Genomic DNA, 22,664 nt, shown 5'->3' with positions numbered 1-22,664 from the left:
CACACACACACCTATTCGCCTCCAGGTATGTGATGACTCCCGGTGATATGTGCAACTGTCAGGAGTCTGAACAGCAGCCTGCTGTGATTTACAGCTGGCCCGACCTGTCAGACCTAACCAGGCATAGTAAACAATAACCCCCATGGCAGACGTTTCAGAAATACGAGTCCGTGTTTCCCACCGCCCGTCCCCTCCTCCTTGACTGTAACTCAGCCAAAATACACTCGTACCTCTCAGCTCTCAGTGCTTGCAATCTTTGCAGCTCTCATTTTTCATTTGAGTGTTTTATTTATTGATTGACTCTCATGTGGGTCGTAAAATTTGCAACATGGAAGCCAAACGTTTCATTGCATTGTCTAGAGTCTCTTGTTTTCTCTTTAACCTCTATTTGTAACATCCCTCCTCTGTTTTCTTCCAGGTTCTGTATGCAAAAGAGTGCCAAGTTGGTGCCAGGGGTGACGTTAGACCTCATTGAGAAGTAAGTAGCACCGCACAACAATTTTCTCTCCTATCGTCAGCAGGGCACGGTCTCGAGACATCATTATCCAGTTTCCTTCTCCTTGCCTCCCTCTCTCTGTTGTTTTCTATCCTGAAGGTATAATCCTTTGCCTTTGTTTCCCTCTCACTTTTAAAGTGGCAGCACTTTGGCAGATTTAAAGCTTTAAATTTCCTGAATTAACCTCCGGGTGTCGAGCGACCGAACGTGGATCATCTCTTGCTTTCAGGCACACCATGCTCAAATGCCAGCTCTCAGTACATCCAAAGTTTTACTGTTTTCACCGAACTATGTGAGTAGCTCCCCAGCTAGCTTGCAGGAGAGGGTGAAATGACACTCATATATTTAGATGGTTGACTTGATTTTCAAAAGGGTAAGTAACTTGGCAAAAACAAACAGAAAACATCCCGTCTGGGAGTGCCTGAGGGAGTTGAACTTAAAGGGTGTCTAAACAGTCTCCTAATGATGTGTTTATTTGTCACACTGAGTTTGCTGAAGGTGAACAATAACTGTGTCATCAGTCTGCCACAGACCAGTAAGGAAAATTTTAGGGGTGGATGCACACACAGAAATGCGTCTACTCATAAAGAGATGCATAAAATCAGACGATGCTATGTTTTTTGGTTTGATTTGATGCTTACACAATCACCTAAAAACCCGAGTCTGTTTTCTCTTGCTCTTAGTGAAGCTACTATTACCACGTTTACTGTGCCAATGACACCAACCGGCTAACTCTTTGCACCCAATTAAATATCTTTGTTCAAATTTTTAGAAAATAAAAAATCTAAATAAATACCAAATAAACTGGTGCCAGCAGTCCCATGAACACCTGCTTTTCCTTCCTGAGCTCCTTCTGTCCTGCAGAACAGCTGCAGCCGAATGTGAGACTCACCCCAGCTGATGTAAAAATTCTAATAATTATTATGTTTTATCTGATGACACATGGTGAGAATACACACAATTCATCAAACTTTCTGCTGAGCCTATAGCTACAAATCTCCAAAATTCACGTGGTCTTCAGATTAGCTCAACAACAGGGCTTGCAAAGCACAAGATAAAAAGGTGTAAAGAGCACCTCTACTGGACTCAAAAGCAGTAGATACTTGTGCTCTGGAGGGATTTCTCTTTGTCTTGCAATCCAATGGACAAATCTGGGTTTGGCTCTGGTCAGGAGAATGGCACCTGCCTTCATTTCTTCATGTGGAAAGCACAAAGCAAGGTCCACAAAAACATGGATGTGACCAAGTTTGGTGTGGAAGACGTTGACTGGCCTGCACAGATTGCTGACCTCAACCTGATAGAACACATTTGAAGTTAGTTTGACTAGTCCTTCTTGTCCAGCATCAGTGTGTGACCTCAAAATGCTCTTCTAGGAAAATTCACATAAACACACTCTTAAAACTTGTAGAAAACCTTCCCAGAAGAATTAAAGCTCCTATAGCTACAAATGGTGGTGCCCTATGGATTAAGAAGGAGATCTCTCTCAAGTTTATCTGTGTATGAAGGCAGACAAGTGAAAATCTTAGGCATTATAGTTTAGTTCTAGCTTTGTTAGACTGAATGGAAAGCGATTGTAAACATCAATTTTTAAGTCTTTCAGATTCTCATTTTAATTTAGGTCTGGACTTTGACTGGACCATTCTAACACATGAATATGGTTCAAAACCTCTTGATTGCAGCTCTGGCTCTATGTTCGGGTTCGCCGACCTACTGGAAGGCCTATTTAAAGTTTGAAAGTGATCGCCCAAATGATTCAGAGAAGCCTGTTTTAAAAAGTTGCATAAATGCAAATTATGATGATGCCATATGAGCTTTGCCGTTTAACAGTTCGTTTTTCTGATTACTTTAATTAGCGACCTTTCCTTTCTGGATCATGTTGTACTTCGTCACATGGCAGAAATGACTTTGTAGAAATACCAATGCAGTTGCCCACAGCAGCATAGTTGGGTGTTCCTGCATTTGATGTCAAATAAATAAGGAAACTTCTTCCTTTTTTCCTATTATTAATTATTATTAATCCAAATTAGTCATAATTAAAAAATGTATTTTTCTTGCTCGTCTAACATCAGTGCTTTTAGTTTCCTCTGATCTTTCGATTTGCACACACCGCCGCTGCTTCTTTTCATCTCCTCTCAAACACTACCACTCTCCAGTTGTGCAGGAAATGCTGTAGTGCAGCAGAGAGCTACAGCTGAATGACTCCCAAAGGCAGGATGGGAACCCACTGGAGAAACGATGAACACCTTTGAAGAAGTATATAGTGTTTTCTTTTTCTTTTTTCTCAACCACACTGACATTGGTTGGTGGATCTGACGACACTGAGGCTCTCACTTATGATCCAAGCTTAAATTCAACCACCTTTTTTGGTATTGTTTTCTCTCCCTATTTGTAGATGAGAAAATACTTTAACGTCATATACAGCTTATTTAATAGTTTTTTAGTCTTTGTGCCTATTAAAAATGGTGTTTTCTTGAGAATTTTTGAATACAGGGATGTAAGGCTTACAGTAGATGCAGAAGAGTAATTAGGTATAAATTTAAATAATCTTGAACAATTGCTTAAAGTACACAGACCAATGTTTTGTGAACATGATATATGGTCCAGGATAGATCATGCCATTAAAAATTCAAAACTTCCCTTTAATGTCATCAAATCTAATAGTATTATTATTGTCATCTTAGAAGGGTTGCTAAGTTGTCAGTCTTGAAGTCTCAGCAGCTCAGCAGTGTGGACCCACAGAGGCTTAATGTGCCGTTTGGTTGATTGCATGTCCTGTATGTAGCACAGGGGTTTAAATGTTGAGTCAGCCGATGTCCCTCTTAGTTAAATAATGCATAACCTCAGAGCTCATAAAAGAAAAATGGGACCAAACTCATCTCACCTCTCTGGAGTTGGGCAGGCTCTTCGATTAGAACTGAGCCTCAAAATCAAACAGAAAAATAAAATACTTTGCATTACTTGACTTGATAATAATCCAGATAAAGTGTTTGCACCTGTGATGAGATCTTGAAGTGATACTTAAAGTTCACTCCTTATACTTGTGCAGGTTTTGACTCATTTTGCTGATTGTTTTTGGCTCTCCACCCCACAACCTTCACTCTAATCACTGAGGCTATTATTGTAGAGCATGGCAAATGTAGATGGATTAATGTTTTATTTCAGAACTTTGGCGTGCGGGATGTATTTTTAATGATGAACGCCGTTCAGCAGTCAATATTTACAGTACAGTGAAAAAGGTTACCACTAATTACCACCAAGTCCTTCATACCTTGATTCCATGTAGCCAGACTTGGTGGTATTTGCTTGCCGAATGTTTTTGAAGGGTTTTTATGGACTTTTAGCTTCTTTTCAGTCATTATTTGTCCTTTGACCTTGCACTGATGTTTGCCTAAAACCAAAATGCAGATATCTCCACACTGAGTGCTGGTTTCTGGTACTTTTGTCCTCGCTGCACCTGATCACAACAATATATTGTATGCAGAGCAAATTAACGTTATCTCACTCTCTTGTACTTCAGAAACAGAAGAATCAAAGACTTGAGTGTGGTTTTCCACTGAGAGCAGTGGGCCCAGGTGATTCCAGTATGCCGATGATTCAGCCACACCCAATCAGCATCTACAACACAGTGCAAGAAAAACAATGAACACAGAAACTAAATCTGCAGCTCAGGAGGGTGTCTGGCTGTCACAACAGTTTGTGTTAATGGTGCGAACTGATGAGCATCACATGATGCACCACAGTGTGTCCTGGTCTCTTTTTGCCTCAAATCCCACAGCCTCACACAGTCTCACACAGACAGTCATCACTGCGACACACCTACAAGCTGCAAAGCTAGTTTCCCCCATACTTACGATGATCTATACGGCGCTATCAAAACCTGCTGCTAGTTCTGTTCTGGATGCTCAGAAGATCTGCCATGCTTGCTTCGTTTATCGCCGACATTTGACCTCGCTGCTTCCCACCTCGTCTGACACCAAACAGTCTCTCACACGCAATGACATAGAAGTCAGATGAAACGAAACATAAGCGTTTAGACTGAGGCTGCTTTGTATTTGATTTAGGATCACATGGAAGTGGTGCGGGTCTGATTTCAAAAGATCAGGCTTTTGCTGTTCAGACTGTCAGATATTGGTCACACATGGGCCACACAAGTCAGATTTGGGCAACTTTTACCGGCAGCATAAAAGTGTTTCATGAATGAGGTTTCATTGACAGGCTGCTACTTAACCCTGGGATAAGTTCTCTGTTATGTGTAGACACAACAATTGATCTGCTGTTGAGTTTAAATGCATTTTGTTCCTGAATAAATCCTAGATCAGGGTTATGTGTCTCAATAAACCAAAAATTATTCCTCTGTCCAAACTAAAACCTTCCTCAGAAAACCTTTAGAGATGTTGCTCAGAACTACTTAAAAATATTACTATGAGTATGGCTCCTTGGTAGCAAAACATGAAAAAATGAGTAAATGACTCAGTAGTTTAGTAAAGTACTGTTCTTTCATTTTATTTTCCTTTTTTCAGTTAGCAGCTACTTGCTGGTTTTTGCAGCAGTGTGAAACGTCACCTACAACACGATCCAGTGACGACTGAAGCATTCAGGTTATTAAACAGGTGATAGCAATAAGCATATTCTCTAAATTTAAAATGAAAGATTGTTACATTTCTTGAAAACACAGCTGTTGGCAGCTCCACTCTCACACAAATTGGTAAAAATCAATCGTGTGCCCCTGCTTGGGAAAAAGGTTTAACTTTGTCTTGTAAAATCACACAAAGAGCCGAGGCAGCGCATTCATGCAGTATGTGTTATGAGACTGATTAAACAACTTTTTTTATTCTTTTACATTTTCTGTGTTGTCTCTGTTCAACACATGGGTCTGAGCACGTGTAAACAGCCAGCCATTACACTGTCGCCACCTTTAAAGGTCTCACGTGGATGGAAATGGCGCTAAACGCTCATCGCCGTTGTAAAACAAATTCAGTACAACAGCAACTTTGAATAGTCGCATGTCGATGATTTGTTTATTAGATTGATCATTCTTTGTACTTCATTCCATCTGTGCACCCGTCTGTGTCCTTTCTTCCTACGTTCATCCAACTCACATTCTGGCTGGATCCAGTCACAGTAGCCTTTTCTACATAATGGAGTCACGAAGCTCAGGGCATGTGGATTTCACCTGCTCACGTACTGGCTCATACCTTCTAGTTGGTTTCTAAGGGGGGGTATTGATGCAAGAGATGTAGGAGGATCCGTATTAAGCCTTTCTCAGATTCTTTCACTTTTAAGACGTTTTACACTTTTGACACAACCTGCTGTATTTTAGTCAACAGCAGGTTTCTGAAATCTAACTGTGTGTTTCAGGGATCACATCACTTCAATAACCCTCGGTTTAGAAGACAGAGGAAAGGCTGTATCGATCCGGTAAAGAAATACTTTGTGTATTCGCTGCTTTATGATGTCAAGAACAACCCATTCCTTCAAGCTGGCAGGGATATGGCTGTATATTTTTATAGCAGCTTTTCCTCTTTTATACAGAGCTTTCTGAGCCTGTTTACATCCAGATGTATTTCTAAACTCGGGAGTCACGTGTTCTACAGTACCTTCTGAAAGATCTGCTCATGATTCTAACAGGAGTCTGGTAATAAACTGGTTGCCCTTACTTAAAAATATACGAGGGGCTGATATAAAACCGCTACCTGCAGACTTAACTTTTTGTTTCATTTTAAGGCTTTTTACTCCAGAAAGGCTCATTCTTCCCATGCCCCCTGTTAATGTTGAATTTTAACCTCTTTCTCTGAATGTCTAAATATTTACATACTGCATTTAGTCATGTCAGTTAGTGCATATCATGGGGCAGTGGGTTAAACGAACAGCCTTGAAATTAATTCTAGGTGTTTAGACCAACATCTGGCTTATATTAAAACAAAATTTGGACAGTTTTTTCTAGCCTTTTTTAATATGACCTTAGTTCCTTTGCGGGTTAAATTGTCTTTTCTGAGTAAGAAGTTGCAGTTTGTTTCTTGCTCTGTATAAACCAAAACCTGTTGGACTACATGAAGTTATATCAACAAAACAGTCTTTTCAGCTTCTACAAATACTATGTTTTCTGTTTACTTATTACAATTACAATTACAATTGTAATTACAATTACAATTATTTTAATCAATTTTTACTGTCTGTGAGCACGCCCCCTGTTGTTAGTACTTGTACATGTTTTGCTGGACCTTCTCAAGTCTGAACTTTTGCAACACTTCTATGTAGAAATCAGATGCTTGAATTGTCTACTCAGCGGGTAATTTTATTCTGCAGAAGCCTGGTAATTGTTCATGAATTTGATAAATTTGTGTCGGAGCAGGAAATATATCTAAAAGTTGCAGGACATTGGCTCTGAAGGAGCTGTAGAACCCATAACTCCGTTGGAGAATTGTACCAGGAAGCTGTGAAGTAAATGCCAGTTTAGGGTTGTTAGAGGCTAATTGTATGGTCACTCGGTCCTTATTTCTTTTTTTGTACCAAGTACCAAAAATACCCTTACAATATTTAAATGAGAGTAACTCGCTCCTAGAGGCTAAGTGACCTTCAAGGTTTTTGTTATTTTTTTGTTAGCAGACAAACGGATAAACTGACAACTTGTATGTAAGGCTAAGCAAAAGCTTGGGTTTCAGGCTGAAGATAAGTAAAGTTTAGTTATGTGCTGTATGATAAGAAAACAATTACTCAGTTGAGCTGCACAATACATTGTTGTTGAATAATGAGATCACAATGTTAATTGTGATTTCTCACTGTCCTGTTTCTCACTCGCTGTGTTTTTTCTTCATAAGGATGACCACACCGCTTTATTTGAGCTGTAGCGTCTAGATCCCCAAGATCTATATCAGGTCTGGGCTTAAAAAACAAATATATCAACATTTTACTTTTGCAAAGGTTTGATTTAGCCGATGTGTAAACAAAGTAATTATGTGGCCCGAAGCAACACACAAAGCTAAAAACAGCAAATGCATTAAAAGCAATAATTTAGTTTGTATGTTCTTGCAGTTTTTATTGACTTAAACTGGATGTGACTGAGAGACATTTTGTGTAAAAAAAAAAAAAAAGAGGTTTTAAGGTCCCACATGTTTAATATATGTAGCAAAATGTAATCAGTTTAAAACAGGATGTCTGTTGGCTGCTTTGTTTCCAGCCAGTTAAAAATCTGACAGGTTATCTATATGAAAAGCACGATGAGAGCTCTTAAGTTACTAAATCTGTTGTTAATTAATACTTGAGTTGTGTTGCAAGTGATTGCTCAGCAGAGATGCTTTGAAAGCTTATGTCTCTTAAAGAAGGTATAGATAAGGTAACACCTCAGTTAGGCAGCTTCTCATATTCATGTCTTCATTCCAAACCAACGGTGACTTCCACCTTTTGAATTCAGTGCCTTTTTGTTTGCCACCGGATAAATCATAAAAAAACGTCTGAAACAAGAGCATCAATGGAAACTAAATTGGGGGTGATAAATCGTAACTTAATGTCCAAAGCAAGAGATGGACGAAGCTTACCTAAACTTTGATCGATGGCGCAAGCCTCAGCACCTCAGACGACATTCTTACACATTCAGTGTCTATCTACTTCTTCACCCATCCTCCACTTGACTGTCTTTTTTTCCCCTCAAACGTATTACAGAGAATAATCAGCGAGGATATGAACTGCTGAGTGTTCATCCTGACTGCTGACTTTTCAAACACCTTTGGCAAGCACTCAAAGTGCTCTGGAGTTGGCCGGCCCTCTTCGTTATACAGAGGACTCGTAGCGCCAGGAGCCTCACAGCTGCTATTATTTGTCACTTAGAGGTAGAAATAGAGGGCTTGGGTCAAGAAAGGTTCAGCCTTGCTCCACATTTATAAAAAACTTGGGTGGAGGATGCTTAATGACTCAAGACCTAATGTATTATTGAAAAAAGGGGGAAGGTAAGAGTGGTCCAGCGTGGAATCTAATGATTATAATAAATATTTTGGAAAAGACAGCTTGTGTTGAGATGCTAGGAAAAATCTGGATGGAAACACTTAATGGTGACAGTGTTTTTCAATGCATATGAAGATTTTATGCCAAACCTGTAGTACCAGCATATACTTTTATTAAATATAGTTTTGTAAATTGACTGATTCTCCTTTCTCAGACTGTGAGATTTACCTGTGTAAATGAATGGAAACGCATAATCACAAATATTTATATAATTTAAACTAATGGCAAATTCATCAAACAATAATTTTGTATACTGACAAATCCACTTCTGTTTTTTCTAATGGGACAAAAACCTAGAATTCATGTAAAAAGAGGAGGTTACCACCTTGATGTCACCTTTTATTTGAGAAGTGCTGTTATAAAACATGTGGGGCATTTGTTTTCCATCTTGGTCTTTATGGATCTAGAAGATATCTAGAAGTTTTTTATCTACTTTTGGTCCTTGTTTGCTTTTAGTTACAAAAATCTGCCATCGTGTTGGGATTAGAGAATATTTTTTCTTTTTTGAGACATTCAGAGGTGAACTTGCTGGCAAGCTTTGGATCATTGTCCTGCCTGGTGTGCTTTTATACTAGATGAAACGGCATTCATACCTTTTCACCACACAACTCTCCCATGATGTCATTTTTGTACAGACTCTTTGTTATTGTTTTATTTTGATATCTGAACTTAATTGTGGCAAATGAGGCCTGTTCCATATTTTCTCTCTTATAATCTTATCTTTTTGTCTACTTCATGTTGTCAAGACTTTCTGTTTCTGCAGGTCTAGCAATGCTCGGGCCTGGGTGCGAATACTGAAACTTGACCCAAAAAATGTGTTTAATCAAAGTTAATTAATGATTTAACAAGGGAGGTAATTATATTTTTTTTTACATGGGATTAGGTTGTCTGGGATAGCTTTGTTTTCCCTGAATAAAGAAAGCAAAATTTGAAAACTACATGTTATTTTTTCTCAGGTTATCTTACTTTGGTATTAAAATTAATCTGAAAAGTCCAGCAAGAAAAGAGAAAAACAGATCAAATCGAGGGGAAAAAAACCAAGGCTGATCTCATAGCTCCATGTTTTTAATTTGATCTCTCTGCAAGATGGACAGTATTTATCTTTCGTGAATAATATTTTCTGTGACAGAGAATGTGTTGTTGGGATCAGTCAGAGATGGCCACCTTTGTAAATATTTTACTGCTGAGACGCCTTGTCAGTTCAGAATACAGATTTATTTTCATGCAGCTGACTTTATAAAGACAACCCAATCAACATTGCTGCAATATAGCTGCCTCCTGAAACATTCAGCTGGTAATCTCTCTGAGTAAGAAACCTGGTGCCTTCGAATGTTAATTTCTGCACATGGTATTGTAATAGTGCCGAACACTCTGCAATCTGAGTAAACTATGAAACACGCGGTGAGCGCGGCTGACACGACGCCATCTGTGTTGTGTTGTGTTGCAGGATCCCTGGCAGGCTCAACGACAGACGCACGCCCCTCGGAGAACTCAACTGGATCTTCACCGCCATCACCGACACCATCGCGTGGAACGTGCTGCCCAGAGGTGAGTCTCCTGGTAAACATGCAGATACATCATAACAGCATCTTCCTCATCAGGAAAATCAGTTTGTCTTGGTATATCCTTATAAGTACACGAAAACTTAAAAAATATCACAGGAATATGCTAGAGTAGTGTAGAAAATAAAATAAAAAAACACATCTTAAAATTCACCATGCTCGTATATAAATAAATGCATTCTGCACTGCTGTAGACAGTATTTCTCAGAAATAAATTAGATATGCACTGATCAGAGATTTTGTGGCTAATTTCTGATCTCAGATTGTGTAAAGGTTCTCGGGCTGATTTCAGTTTTATGAGATTCTGATTACTCTTCAAAGGGGATAAATAACATTCAGAACATTTTTTCTGCTTTCTGCCTTAATTAAAAATTTGGTTGACTCCACAGAAAAGCCTTTTTTCTGTCCCTACTCGTATCCTTCCTTCCTCACTCGTCTTTTCTTCCATTCTTTTATTTTACTAAGCTTCCTTCTTAGTTCCATTTCCTCCTTATGCTCTCCCACCTCTCTGTCCCTGCATCCTTTCTTGCGACTTTGAATTTTACTCTCTTCCTCGTCTTTCTTTCCTCTGCCATCGTGTCCTTTACTCATAATGTGCTTCCTTGTAGCCTTCCTTCCTCACTCAAGTTTCTGTGCTCTAGATAAATACAATTAAAATTAAAAGCTTTTGTCAAGTTCTTCTCAGTTTATTTTCATTTAGTCAGAACATTTATAATTGTATGATAAGTATTCATAGAAAGCAGTTTTATCCTGAGAAATTCATCAATTTGCATGATTTCATGTCCTCTGCGGAGATGCTCCAACTGCATCCTCTCTCTTGTGTTTAACATCATAAGAACAACTCCTGCTGTGAGCTACACATGTAAACGGCAACAGCCGAGGACTGCAAAAAACCAAATGATCTGCACTTTCTCTTTAATGCTAATTATAAAAAAAGCTTTAAAAGGGAATGCTTCAGTGTACTTCTTTGTTATAACCATGTTAGGAAATGTGCAAAAAGGCTTCTTTTTCAAAAGGGTTTTGTTGTAATAAGCTATAAATTATTTTTAAAAGCACTCAATGGGGTTGGTGGAGCTTGCAAAGACATCACAGACAAACTAGAATCTCCATTTAAACACATCATGGCAACAATGACAAATTAAACGTCCCACATGGTTCAGCTCTCAGGGAGTCCAAAGTGGGGCACCTAAAATAAAGAACAGCAATCTTTAGGCATCAGCAGTACTGTAAGAGTATCAGAACATCCCCAGTGGCTGATATCATGAGGATGTTGATATAGAAATGCCAGAAGAGCAGTTTGTTCAGGTCAGCTCTTCAAATTGAGATTCATTTTGTTTAGAGTTCTTCGCGCTGTAATTGAGGATATCGCTTCAGCGAGTGTTTGGCAGACGACACACCATGCTGCACTTACCCATTTCTCACTTGCTTACCTTGATGAATATACCGACACACACACAAATGTTTTTTTTAAAAGCCTCTAGATTTTGTAATCATGAAACATACATACACAGATAATCTTACACTCTGATTTCCCTCCTTTTTTATGTATGCAACGTACATCCACACAGTCCCACACTCGGACTCCCACGAGACCAACTGTATCCTGGCTAGAATAGCATTGTGACAACGCTGATGGCTGCCAAAGCCCTTTAAAGCCTCGGGGCTCTGCTGTTGATGAAGCAGCCCACATCAGAGAGAATCCCTGTAATGAAGGCACTGCATACACCTAACCCAAATCATACACACTCGCATACACATACACACAATAAACCTTCAGCAGCCTGACACCAACAACATGCTCTTCGTCCCTTAAGAAATATCTCCAACAAACTAACAGTGAAATCATAATCAGCAGCCAGAAATGGTGGCAAGGGATTGGCCTGGCTCTATTAAAGTAAATTAAAGTTGAAGTAAATTAGTGGATTCATAATGGGAGAAAGACAGTGAGATGGGCAGGTTAGAAATCAGAATGTCTATGTGGGTATTTATATCTATATATAGATATATAGATATATTTATATATCTACACTCACCGGCCACTTTATTAGGTACACCTTGCTAGTACCGGGTTGGACCTTTTGCCTTCAAAACTGCCTTTATCCTTGGTGGCATAGATTCAACAAGGTACTGGAAACATTCCTCAGAGAGTTTGATCCATATTGTCATGATAGCATCACACAGATGTTGCAGATTTGTCGGCTGCACATCCATGATGCGAATCTCCCGTTCCACCACATCCCAAAGGTGCTCTATTGGATTGAGATCTGGTGACTGTGGAGGCCATTTGAGTCCAGTGAACTCATTGTCATGTTCAAGAAACCAGTCTGAGATGATTCATGCTTTATGACATGGCGCGTTATCCTGCTGGAAATAACCATCAGAAGATGGGTACACTGTGGTCATAAAGGGATGGACATGGTCAGCAACGTTACTCAGGTAGGCTGTGGCGTTGACAATGCTCAATAGGTACTAAGGGGCCCAAAGTGTGCCAAGAAAATATCCCCCACACCATTACACCACCACCAACAGCCTGAACCATTTATACAAGGCAGGATGGATCCATGCTTCATGTTGTTGACGCCAAATTCTGACCCAACCATCTGAATGTTGCAGCAGAAATCAAGACTCATCAGATCAGGCAACGTTTTTCCAATCTTCTAGTGTCCAATTTTGGTGAACCTGTGCGAATTGTAGCCTCAGTTTCCTGTTCTTAGCTGACAGGAGTGGCACCTGGTGTGGTCTTCTGCTGCTGTAGCCCATCCGCCTCAAGGTTCGACATGTTGTGGGTTCAGAGATGCTTTTCTGCATGCCTTGGTTGTAATGAGTGTTTATTTGAGTTACTGTTCCCTTTCTATCAGCTGGAACCAGTCTGGCCATTCTCCTCTGACCTCTTGCATCAACAAGGCATTGTTGCCCACAGAACCGCCGCTCACTGGATATTTTCTCTTTTTGAGACCATTCTCTGTAAACCGTAGATATGGTAGTGCGTGAAAATCCCAGTAGTTCAGCAGTTTCTGAAATACTCAGACCAGCCTGTCTGGCACCAACAACCATGCCATGTTCACGTAAATCACCTTTCTTCCCCATTCTGATGCTTGGTTTGAACTGCAGCAGATCGTCTTGACCATGTCAACATGCCTAAATGCATTGAGTTTCTGCCATGTGATTGGCTGATTAGAAATTTGGTTAACGAGCAGTTGGACAGGTGTATCTAATAAAGTGGCCGGTGAGTGTACAGTGTGTATATATATATATATATATATATATATATATATATATATATATATATATTTTTTTTTTTTTTTTCTTTACATTACAACCACAAACATAAATGTATTTTTTTGGACCAGCACAAAGTGGTATACAACTGTGAAGTGGAACGAAAATTATACATGATTTAAAAGCTTTTTTACAAATAAAAAACTGAACCATGCAGTGTGCAAAAGTATTCAGCCCCCTTTACTCTGAGTGCAACCAATTGCCTTATATACATTTATTATTTACATTTATTCTAGTAGAAGCTTACAAAGCCATGTTATCAACATCATCTGTGTAATGGAAATATTAAAAGAATTATCTTTCATACGTCTGCCATTCAGCAAATAAAAATAATTTTTGGCAATCCTAACTGACCTGAAACTGGAGTTTTGTGTAATTTAATGACCGACAGTGATGAGAAAAAAAAGATTGTGTCTTTTTATAAGTTGTGTGTAAATGTCTGACTTCAACTGCATTCTTTAACCGTGAGTCTCCCACAGTAGTGAAGCTACTGTGTCCTGGTATTGCAAGCCAACCTTACCCAGCATACCGTTTGCCTGAGCTGCAAGGAGAGGACATGATTAAAGACAGCAGTGTTTCACTGTCCTGTAGATACTGGAAGTAAACACACAAGCTAGCCAGATGTTTTTCAAATTTGGTTACTTTGGCCCAATGCGTTCTGTTTTTTCCCATATGGAGTGCCTCATTTCCGTTCTTTTATTCTTACATACAGGGTAATCTAATTCACTTTATGCCCTTCTTCGGTCTGCAGCATAATGGATAATTTCTACGTCTCTATCCCCAACTTCAGATCTGTTCCAGAAGTTGTTTCGTCAGGACTTGCTGGTGGCCAGCTTGTTCCGCAATTTCCTGCTCGCAGAGAGGATAATGAGGTCGTACAACTGTACACCAGTCAGCAGCCCTCGTCTGCCACCCACATACATGCACGCCATGTGGTAAGACACGCTCACAAACAGCGCTTGAACACAGATGCACAGATGTCTGTGGATTTGTAGAGCTGGAGGTTACAGGAAAGACAAGAGTCATCCTTAAGGCCCGGCTGTTAACCGACAGAAAGCAATTAAAGGCTGAGAGGAGTTTCTAACAGACAAATTCTTTATTAAAAAACAGAGTGTTATCCTCTTTATGTAATGTTATGTATATTTAATGAGTGGACATTTTAAAAATCAACTTGGAGATTGGAAAGGAAATTAAACAGGGAAATGGGCCTGGAGGCTAATTTGTGTTAATGTTAAGATATTTCTAATTAAAAGAAAAGTGCTTCCTAAAACAGTTTTCATTTTTTATGTTTAGATTGTTTGTGACTCCTTATTGCTGGGCCTATGGTTAAAATAGTAGTAGTAATAATAATAGCTCTGTTCAGTTTATTTATATAGCAGCATTTCACATGTCATCTCAAGGCACAAAATTGCTTAAAACGTTTTCTGTCTAAGAAAACTGCATTGCATCATTTACTCCTCCCGGATGAGCATGTAGAGACTGGGGACATTCGCTTTGCATTGATCTTGCAGCAATCCCTCATACTGAGCATGCATGTTGCGACAGTGGAGAGGAAAACTCCCTTTTAACAACAAGAAGAAAGAAAACAGAAGCACTGATCCAGGAGTACTTTCTGTGTGAAAGAAAATCATCCAGGAGAGAAAGAGAGCTAAGCAGATGAACTCTGGTCAGTTTTAAAGTCTACAGGATGAAAGAGATCACATACAGTTAGAAGCTCAGCCAGTAGGTATGTCTAGGGGTCAATTTTAAATTCTGTTCTGAATTTAAATTGGAGCCGATAAAGGGAAGCTGAGATATGAGAAATATCTCTTTTTAATTTTCATCAGAACTCTTGCTTCAGCATTTTGAATCAGCTGAAGGCTTTTAATGGTATTTTGTGGACATCCTGATAGTAAAGAATTACAATAGTCCAGCCTTGAAGTAACAAATGCATGGACTAGTTTTTTCAGCATCACTCCTGGATAGGATATTTCAAATTTTGGCAATGTTCCGGAGGTGAAAGAAGGAAATCCTAGAAATCTGTTCAATATGGATTTTAAATGACATGTCCTGGTCAAAAATAACACCAAGGTTTTTTACTTTTATTACTGGAGGCCACAATTTGTTAATTTCTTTTGTAAATTAAATCACTTTCTTTCACAAAAATAAATAAACATCAATATGTAAACAAATAACCCAATAAAGAGCTGAATATTTAATGGGGAAGTCCTAATTTTGTTTTAATCACTGTATGTGGGAAATGCTCCACTCACATTTTATGCCTTGTCTCCTAGCTGTGTGTTCTGAAAGCAATCGTAACTTATATAAACACACATATTATGTGAATGATAAAGGTGATCTTTAAAAAGGGTATTTTCAGTTGCTTGACTTTTAAGAAACCATGATTACAAACAGGCTTTTGTCATAGTGAAGTTGCTGATTTTACATTTCTTTTGTTCCTGACTCAACAAAACCCAGGTGAGTCGAAAAATCAATAACTTCTCAAGTACATATTGTTACTTTGTTTTTCCAGCAGTGTTGCGACGGATGCTTTATATGTCCTCAAACATACAACAGGTTGCAGCCCTGTCCTTCTATTAAGGTCATGGATCTATAGGCAAACAGAAGGTAAACACAGCCTTCTGGAGCTGCTCTGAATATAGAAAACATGTAACCTATTTAAATTGTTGAGTCACTCTCGCAGCTTTCTTTAAATACATATTGGTGTGGAGGCCTGAGCCAGCAAGTGTAGGTGTTTTTATGTGTTTCTGCCTTCAAGCATGTGCAAACTCTTCATGTTTTATTTTCTTTACATCTTTTTTCTGCATGTTGACTGTTGCCAGTGTTGCTATCAGTACTGGGCACAATATATTTATAATGGTGATAATTGCCAACAGTACAGTAGTAGCAAGTGGAAACAGAACAAAGGTGGTAGACAGAAAGTGAACTTCTTTCTTAGCTTAAGGTTTTTAATATCAGAGAAATAAAATGCTATCTTGTTTTCACCAGCTCCTAGATTCAAGTAAATAGAGCCTCAGATGAGCATCACCTTATGACATATTACTGTGTGTTTGTATTTATTTGAAAGAGGCTGAGCCACTATGTTGCCCCCCAAAATTAATTTCTTGTTGAATCCCCTTTGCTGCAGAAAGTTTTCATAGCATTGACCTTATGAGTCTCTAACGTCTTTGTGGAGTAACTTTGGCCCACTTATTCTTTTAGTTTTCCTCAGTTTAGTGAGGTTTGTAGAAATTTGCGTAAGCTCAGGTCTGTTGAGGTTGCATCTCTCAGGTTGAGATCTTGTCTTTGTCTGGACCTTTGAAACACCTTGATTATTTCCTTTCTCAAGCCATTCTGTTGTAGATTTGCTGCTGTGTTTAGGATCCATTGCTGTTGCATGACCTCTCGTTTGACTCTCAAATGCCTTGCTGGTTGTGTTTTGCCCTCTAATCTTGTGCTGAGAATGATTGCAGTCGTGGCTCATGGTTACTTTCTATTCAAAATTCTGGTCTGAACAGGATTACACAGTTTCCTTCAGTCGCCTCTGTGTTTTCAGCAGATCTACTTCAGGACATCGTTGTAAGAATTAACATCTAAAACAACTTCTTCGAGTCATCCTCCTACACAACCTTAAAGTCTGGAAAAGAGTTGAATTTGTTCATTTTTTAATGTTTTTGCCATACATATTTTGCATTTTGAGTTTGTGACATAAATCTGACTTATAAATACAGACTAATTCAATATTTTAAAAAAATTACCTTTTCAATTCTTTACATTTTCGCACTTTAGACCCTCTTTGATCCACATTTTAGACTTAACCTGTGGTTCTTAACCATCTGGCAACCCAGGGCCATTTTTTTAATACTCAATATTTATGCAAATGGAATCAGAATTTCCAGAGGTTAATGGTTTGGATAAAGGTTAACAATTGCCACCTCACTTACCATCACACCTTCACACATACAGTGCTCACTTTGGACCCTCAACCCAAACGGGTCCCAATTGACCGCCATCAATTGACATTATTGGACATACTTTAATTTGACCATCTCATAAGGTGAAATCTATGACATTCTTTTCAGTCTTTGCCTGAAGGTTAAATTCTTGATTTTTTTTTGTTAAATTATATATTTAACTACTGGTTGGCTAGAGCTAGCATAAGGTTCTAAGTTGAGCCCATTTGCATTTTGTTGCATTATTGTATTACAATGGCAACATAGTCTGGATAAAACACACGCACACACACCCAAACACCAACAGTTTTCTGGGTCTACACCAGAGGGTTTAACTGGGTTTGATTTATTTTTAGTGAAACCTTACCTTTTTACAACAAAATGGCACAAAAACTATTTTCTAAAACTAAAAGAGGCGCTAAATGTACATTAAACAAGTCCATAACAAACTTGTATACCTCGTTGTATGAGACATTTTTTACCAAATTTATTTAAGAAAGTTCATACATTTCTTCTGGCTGATGCTAATTACTGCCGAGCTGGCGTGATCCAATGCTGAGGAAAAGCAGGTCAGCAAATCCATTGGAAATGGGTCCGATTATGAAGCTGCATTACTGAGGTAAAGAATTGTAGAATATGAGAGGAAAGGACTTCGGATATAATGAAATTTGTCCCTCTCACTCTGAAAGGAGCAAAAAATTCAATTCAGTTTAGTTTAGTGTATATAGCGCCGATTCACAACAAAGATCATCTCAAGGCGCAATAAAAATCTAATTTATATCCAGAAATACATACATTTACAAATTAACCCAGTACTGTCCAATAATAAAACATATTTCAATGTAATTCCATGCATTCCCATTTGATTCTAGTTCTAACACAATTCTGTAAATTTGGGATTTTAAAGCGGGTTGGTAATAAGTTATCTAACGAAGCCCAACTGATTGCATTAAGCAAATTACTTTGCAGTAATTCCTCCTTCTGAGCAAGCATGTGGGGACGGTGGAAAGGAATGACTCCCTCTTAACAGGAAGAAACTATCAGCAGAACAAGGCTTACTATAAGCAGCCATCTACTGCAAACAGCTCTAAGTTAATGAATCAATAAATCTTTTCAAGACTGAGACCAGACAGCTCCTGTTTTTTTGTTTGTTTTAGTTTTTGCGAACCGTAAGAAGGTATTAAAGATTACAGACTGTGTTTTTTGAAAAATGTGTATTTAGTAAATGACAATCCAGGCCTGAAGTCTTGAGTGTTTTAGATCTTTAAACAGAGCTGATCTAAATGAGTCAATAACACGAAACAATATGCTGGATCAGAAGCAGATTTTAGCCTCTTGCTGTTTCATGATTTGTGGAACTGACAGATGAAAAAACCCAAATACTTGTTTTATACTTAATTATCCAGATTTGTATAAAAACTGAGTTTTGAAAAATATGCAATTTTGAAAGAGAAAGTTGGTTGGAATGGTGTTTTACAAGTAAACGCATCCGAAATCAGTGAGAGAAATGGTAAGGGTGTTGAATGAGTCAAAAAGTGTCATTTGTTGCAAAATAAGAAGAAGGTTGTTCTCTTTGTAAGAACAAAATACATCATTGTGCTTCTGCAGCCCTGGTTTGGGAGTTCTTGCAGGGTCGCATCTATCGACATTCTGAGGGGTGTGCGGCATTACTTGTAACTCCACATAACTCTATAGTTACAATCTCATCAGATAGTGACTTTTCGTCTGAGTCGATTTTGTTGGCTGCTGGCACTTCTTCAAGCTTTTCTAGTGCATCTAGGACCCCCCGACCCCCCAACTGGCTCTCAGAGGCTTCAATGTGGTGTTAACAAATTCTTTGAGGATATCCCACCTTTCCCAGTTGTGTCCTTCACAGCAGTGAACCCCACAAAAGACTCCGTAATAGTGACCTTCTTCTCATCTGTATCAATATACCCTATGATAACTGAGGCCTGCTCTTGCTTTGAAATATTGGGTGTGCAGTCCAATTCCACTGCAAAGTACTTGGAGGCTTTGACCTGAACACAAATTTTATCTAAAGCACATTCTGATATTGAATCTAAAAATTCATTTTGGGTGCATCAATTGAGATATCCAGTGTTTTGTTTTGAGGCATTCTTTCTAAGATGCTCTACCAGTGTGTCTTCATACCATGCTATGAGCTCAAGGATACCCAGGAAATTTGCACTTTTAGGATTTCCTGACTGTGCATTTTTGTCCCCTCTGTAGCAAGTTTCTTTCTGCAAGGAAGAGTCGATACACTTCTCCAGTGTGCCTTTTCAGCGGCCATGGTTCTCTGTAATCTGCTATCAATAGTTTTGCCTAGGTGTAAGCGGGAAGCATTTATGTGATATCCACTGGTTTCATGGTGCGTCAGGGCTTTTGAAAGACGCTGCCAGTTATTATAACCCACCACAAGGCGTGTGTCAGCAACTTTAGCTTTACCAAGAAGCTTACATGCAAAACAATAGACTTTGTTAGTACTTTTTGAGTAGAGTAACCAATGCCGTTCCACTTTCTCTCCATTGGACAATAAACAAAAACAATATGCTCTGGAAAAACACCTTTTACTCTTATCTGATCTTGGATATGGCCCATCAGAACATTTCTGTGGGCCATTTTCAACAATGTACTGCTTCAATGAGTCCTGATGTCATCACTGTCTCCTCTATAGCAGATGCCATCACCGACCTCGTCTGTTTCCTTCACCCCTTGCCTGTGTGCTTCTCCGCTAAATCGTATGGTCAAACAAGCATTATTTAACAGCTTTAAATAAGTTACATATTTTGCTAATGCACTTTTTCAATATAAATAATATTCAAATTAATAACTTGATATTAACTGGGTGTTCCTGTGGTTCCACCTAATATTAGACCAACCTGCTGCCTACCTCTGTCGGTCCTGATTCGTTCTCTCTCATCTTTTCTTGTTTTTCTCCATCCTCACCACTGAATGATATGAACTTTATGTTAAGGAGGTTTCAAAATACTGCAGTCAAACCACATTTACGTAAAAGCATGAAATTTTAATTTTAAATGATATCCATGTTTGATATCAGTGATTGGATGCTCCATCTGATCAGACTTATCAGACACATCACAACAGTGTTATATCCGAGTGAAGACATTTAAACTAAGTTCTATAATTTATCTGTTTTATGATTCACCATCTAGTTAAACAAATGATTACTGTCTGAACAACAAAATAACCACAAACAAGTTATTTTATTGTTCTTGTCATTATCCGTTTTTTGGTAAATACTGATTAGTACAGAGTTGCAGTAACCTGTAATTTTACTAGTAGTAAGTTAAGCTAATTTGAATATTTATAAGCCTCCCCTTGATACACTGACATAACTTACCTACTGTCTTTTAACCACTTTGAAAAGCTTTTTTTCCATTGCTACATCTTTATCCTTCTCCCTCATCCATTTTCTGTTTTGTGCCCCTAAAAGCTTTCTTTTCTGCCTCTCCATCTTTAGCTCCCTGTCATCAAATGGCAACACGCGGTCCAGCACGTTCTTGACTCTCGAGGAGGCTCGCCCTGGAGCACCTATAGTGTGTGTGTGTGTGGGGTGGAGGGAGGGGAGGTGAAGGAGCGGAGGGGTACATATTCAGTGACAAGCATCTTTAATTGACCATATCATTTGCATGGGCTCAAATAGCTGTTAAAAACACAAAATGCACACTAGAAATTATTTGCCGGTATCGCTTTGGCGCCGCCCCTATCCGCCGCCCCTATCCGCCGCATATAGTGCATACCCACATTTTGTGCCACTGAGTTCTTGCAGATTGCTCTTGACAGATTGTCTGGGCAGAACCTTTTTTCTTGTGTTGTTTCCAACAGCCATCATATACAAATACAGTGGATATAAAAAGTCTACACACCCATGTTCAAATGCCAGGTGTTCATGATGTAAAAAAATCACATCCAGATAAATAATTTCACAACTTTTTCCACCTGTAATGTGATCTATAACCTGTAAAATGCAATAGAATAACAAATAGAAATCTTTCAGGGATGTGAACTAAAAATAAAGAACTGAGATAATGTGGTTGCATTAGTGTGCACACCCTTTTATAACTGGGGCTGTGGCTGTGTTCAGATTTAACCAATTACATTCAAACTCATGTTAAATTGTAGTCAGCAGACACCTGTCACCAATTAAAGTGCCTCTGATCAACCCAAAATAAAGTTAAGCTGTTCTATTAGGCTTTTCCTGACATTTGTGTAGTCACATCTTCCAGCACAAGCCATGGTCCGCATGAGAGCTTCCAAAGCGTCAGAGAGATCTCATTATTTAGAGATATCAGTCAGATGAAGGCTACAAAAGAATTTCCAAGGAATTAAATATACCATGAAACACAGTGAAGACTGTCATCATCAAGTGGAAAAAATATGGCACAACAGTGACATTACCAAGAACAGGAAGTCTGTCCAAAATTGATAAGAACACGAGAAGAAAACTGGTCAGGCTTCCAAAAGGCCAACCGCAACACTGAAAGAGCTGCAGGAATTTCTGGCAAGTACTGCCCGTATACTACATGTGACAACAATCTCCGTCTTCTTCATATGTCTGGGCTATGGGGTTGGGTGGCAAGACGGAAGCCTTATTGTACAAAGATAAACATCTAAGCCCAGCTTAATTTTCCAAAAAGACATCTGAAACCTCCCGAACGCATGTTGAAAAATGTGTTATGGTTGGGATTATGTATTGATTTAATGGGAATATATAGTATATTTAAGTGATGCCTTGTGAATTCAACTGCTAGTCTAGTTGTTGCATTTCAGTACATCTTAACAGCTTCCAAAGCTATACTCAAATGGCCGTTGCTGTTGTTTAAAACTGCAAACTGTGTCTATCCAATTATCTGCTATTTCTGTGTTTGTTTCATTGCCTGAATTAAAAGCAATCCTATTATATTTCCTGAAGATGCTTTACCTTCTACCTCAAAAATTTGTTTTTTTGCTGCTTAATGAGACAAACACCGAGTGTTTCCCATTTCTTATCTGAGCAATAGGTTCCTTTTACAGTTGTCGCAGTCTGATTTCTCCACCATGTATTCTCTTTAACATACGTGTTTATACACAGAGGCCTGCTGTTGTCTGTTGACTTTTTTTGCACTGTATAAGAACCATTATCTAATCATCCATCTTCCTTTAGTTACACAAACATCTCTCCATCTATTTTTGTTCCTGTGCATCGTCTTCTAAAAATGCCTCTCCCACTCATTATCTGGCTCATTGTTGGCAAAGCCTCCAGGAGGGGCTCGTTGTGTAACCGCCTGGCATCTCTTCCTTAACAAATACTGGTCTTTAATCCTTAAAGCATTCTGTAGTCTTTCCTTCTCGTTTGTTCATCCCTATTAGTTTAGATTGTGGGTACTTTTCAGTGTT

General features: G+C 38.8%; 1 protein-coding gene across 7 annotated transcripts in view; it reads left to right on the top strand.

The window, feature by feature from the left end:
• The window catches only part of rptor (regulatory associated protein of MTOR, complex 1), a 237,567-nt gene that overhangs the window by 102,062 nt on the left and 112,841 nt on the right, over window positions 1–22,664 (top strand). For all 7 annotated transcript variants that reach the window (XM_047365159.1, XM_047365154.1, XM_047365161.1 and 4 more), the window contains exons 8-10: window positions 419–478; window positions 9,942–10,042; window positions 14,126–14,270. In XM_047365159.1, coding sequence (XP_047221115.1) covers window positions 419–478; window positions 9,942–10,042; window positions 14,126–14,270 — 306 coding nt within the window. The remainder of the gene's footprint in view (window positions 1–418; window positions 479–9,941; window positions 10,043–14,125; window positions 14,271–22,664) is intronic.

This window comes from Girardinichthys multiradiatus, chromosome 5 (assembly GCF_021462225.1).
Source record: "Girardinichthys multiradiatus isolate DD_20200921_A chromosome 5, DD_fGirMul_XY1, whole genome shotgun sequence".
In the NCBI taxonomy this organism is placed as follows: Eukaryota; Metazoa; Chordata; class Actinopteri; order Cyprinodontiformes; family Goodeidae; genus Girardinichthys; species Girardinichthys multiradiatus.
This window is presented reverse-complemented; position numbering and strand designations above follow the sequence as displayed.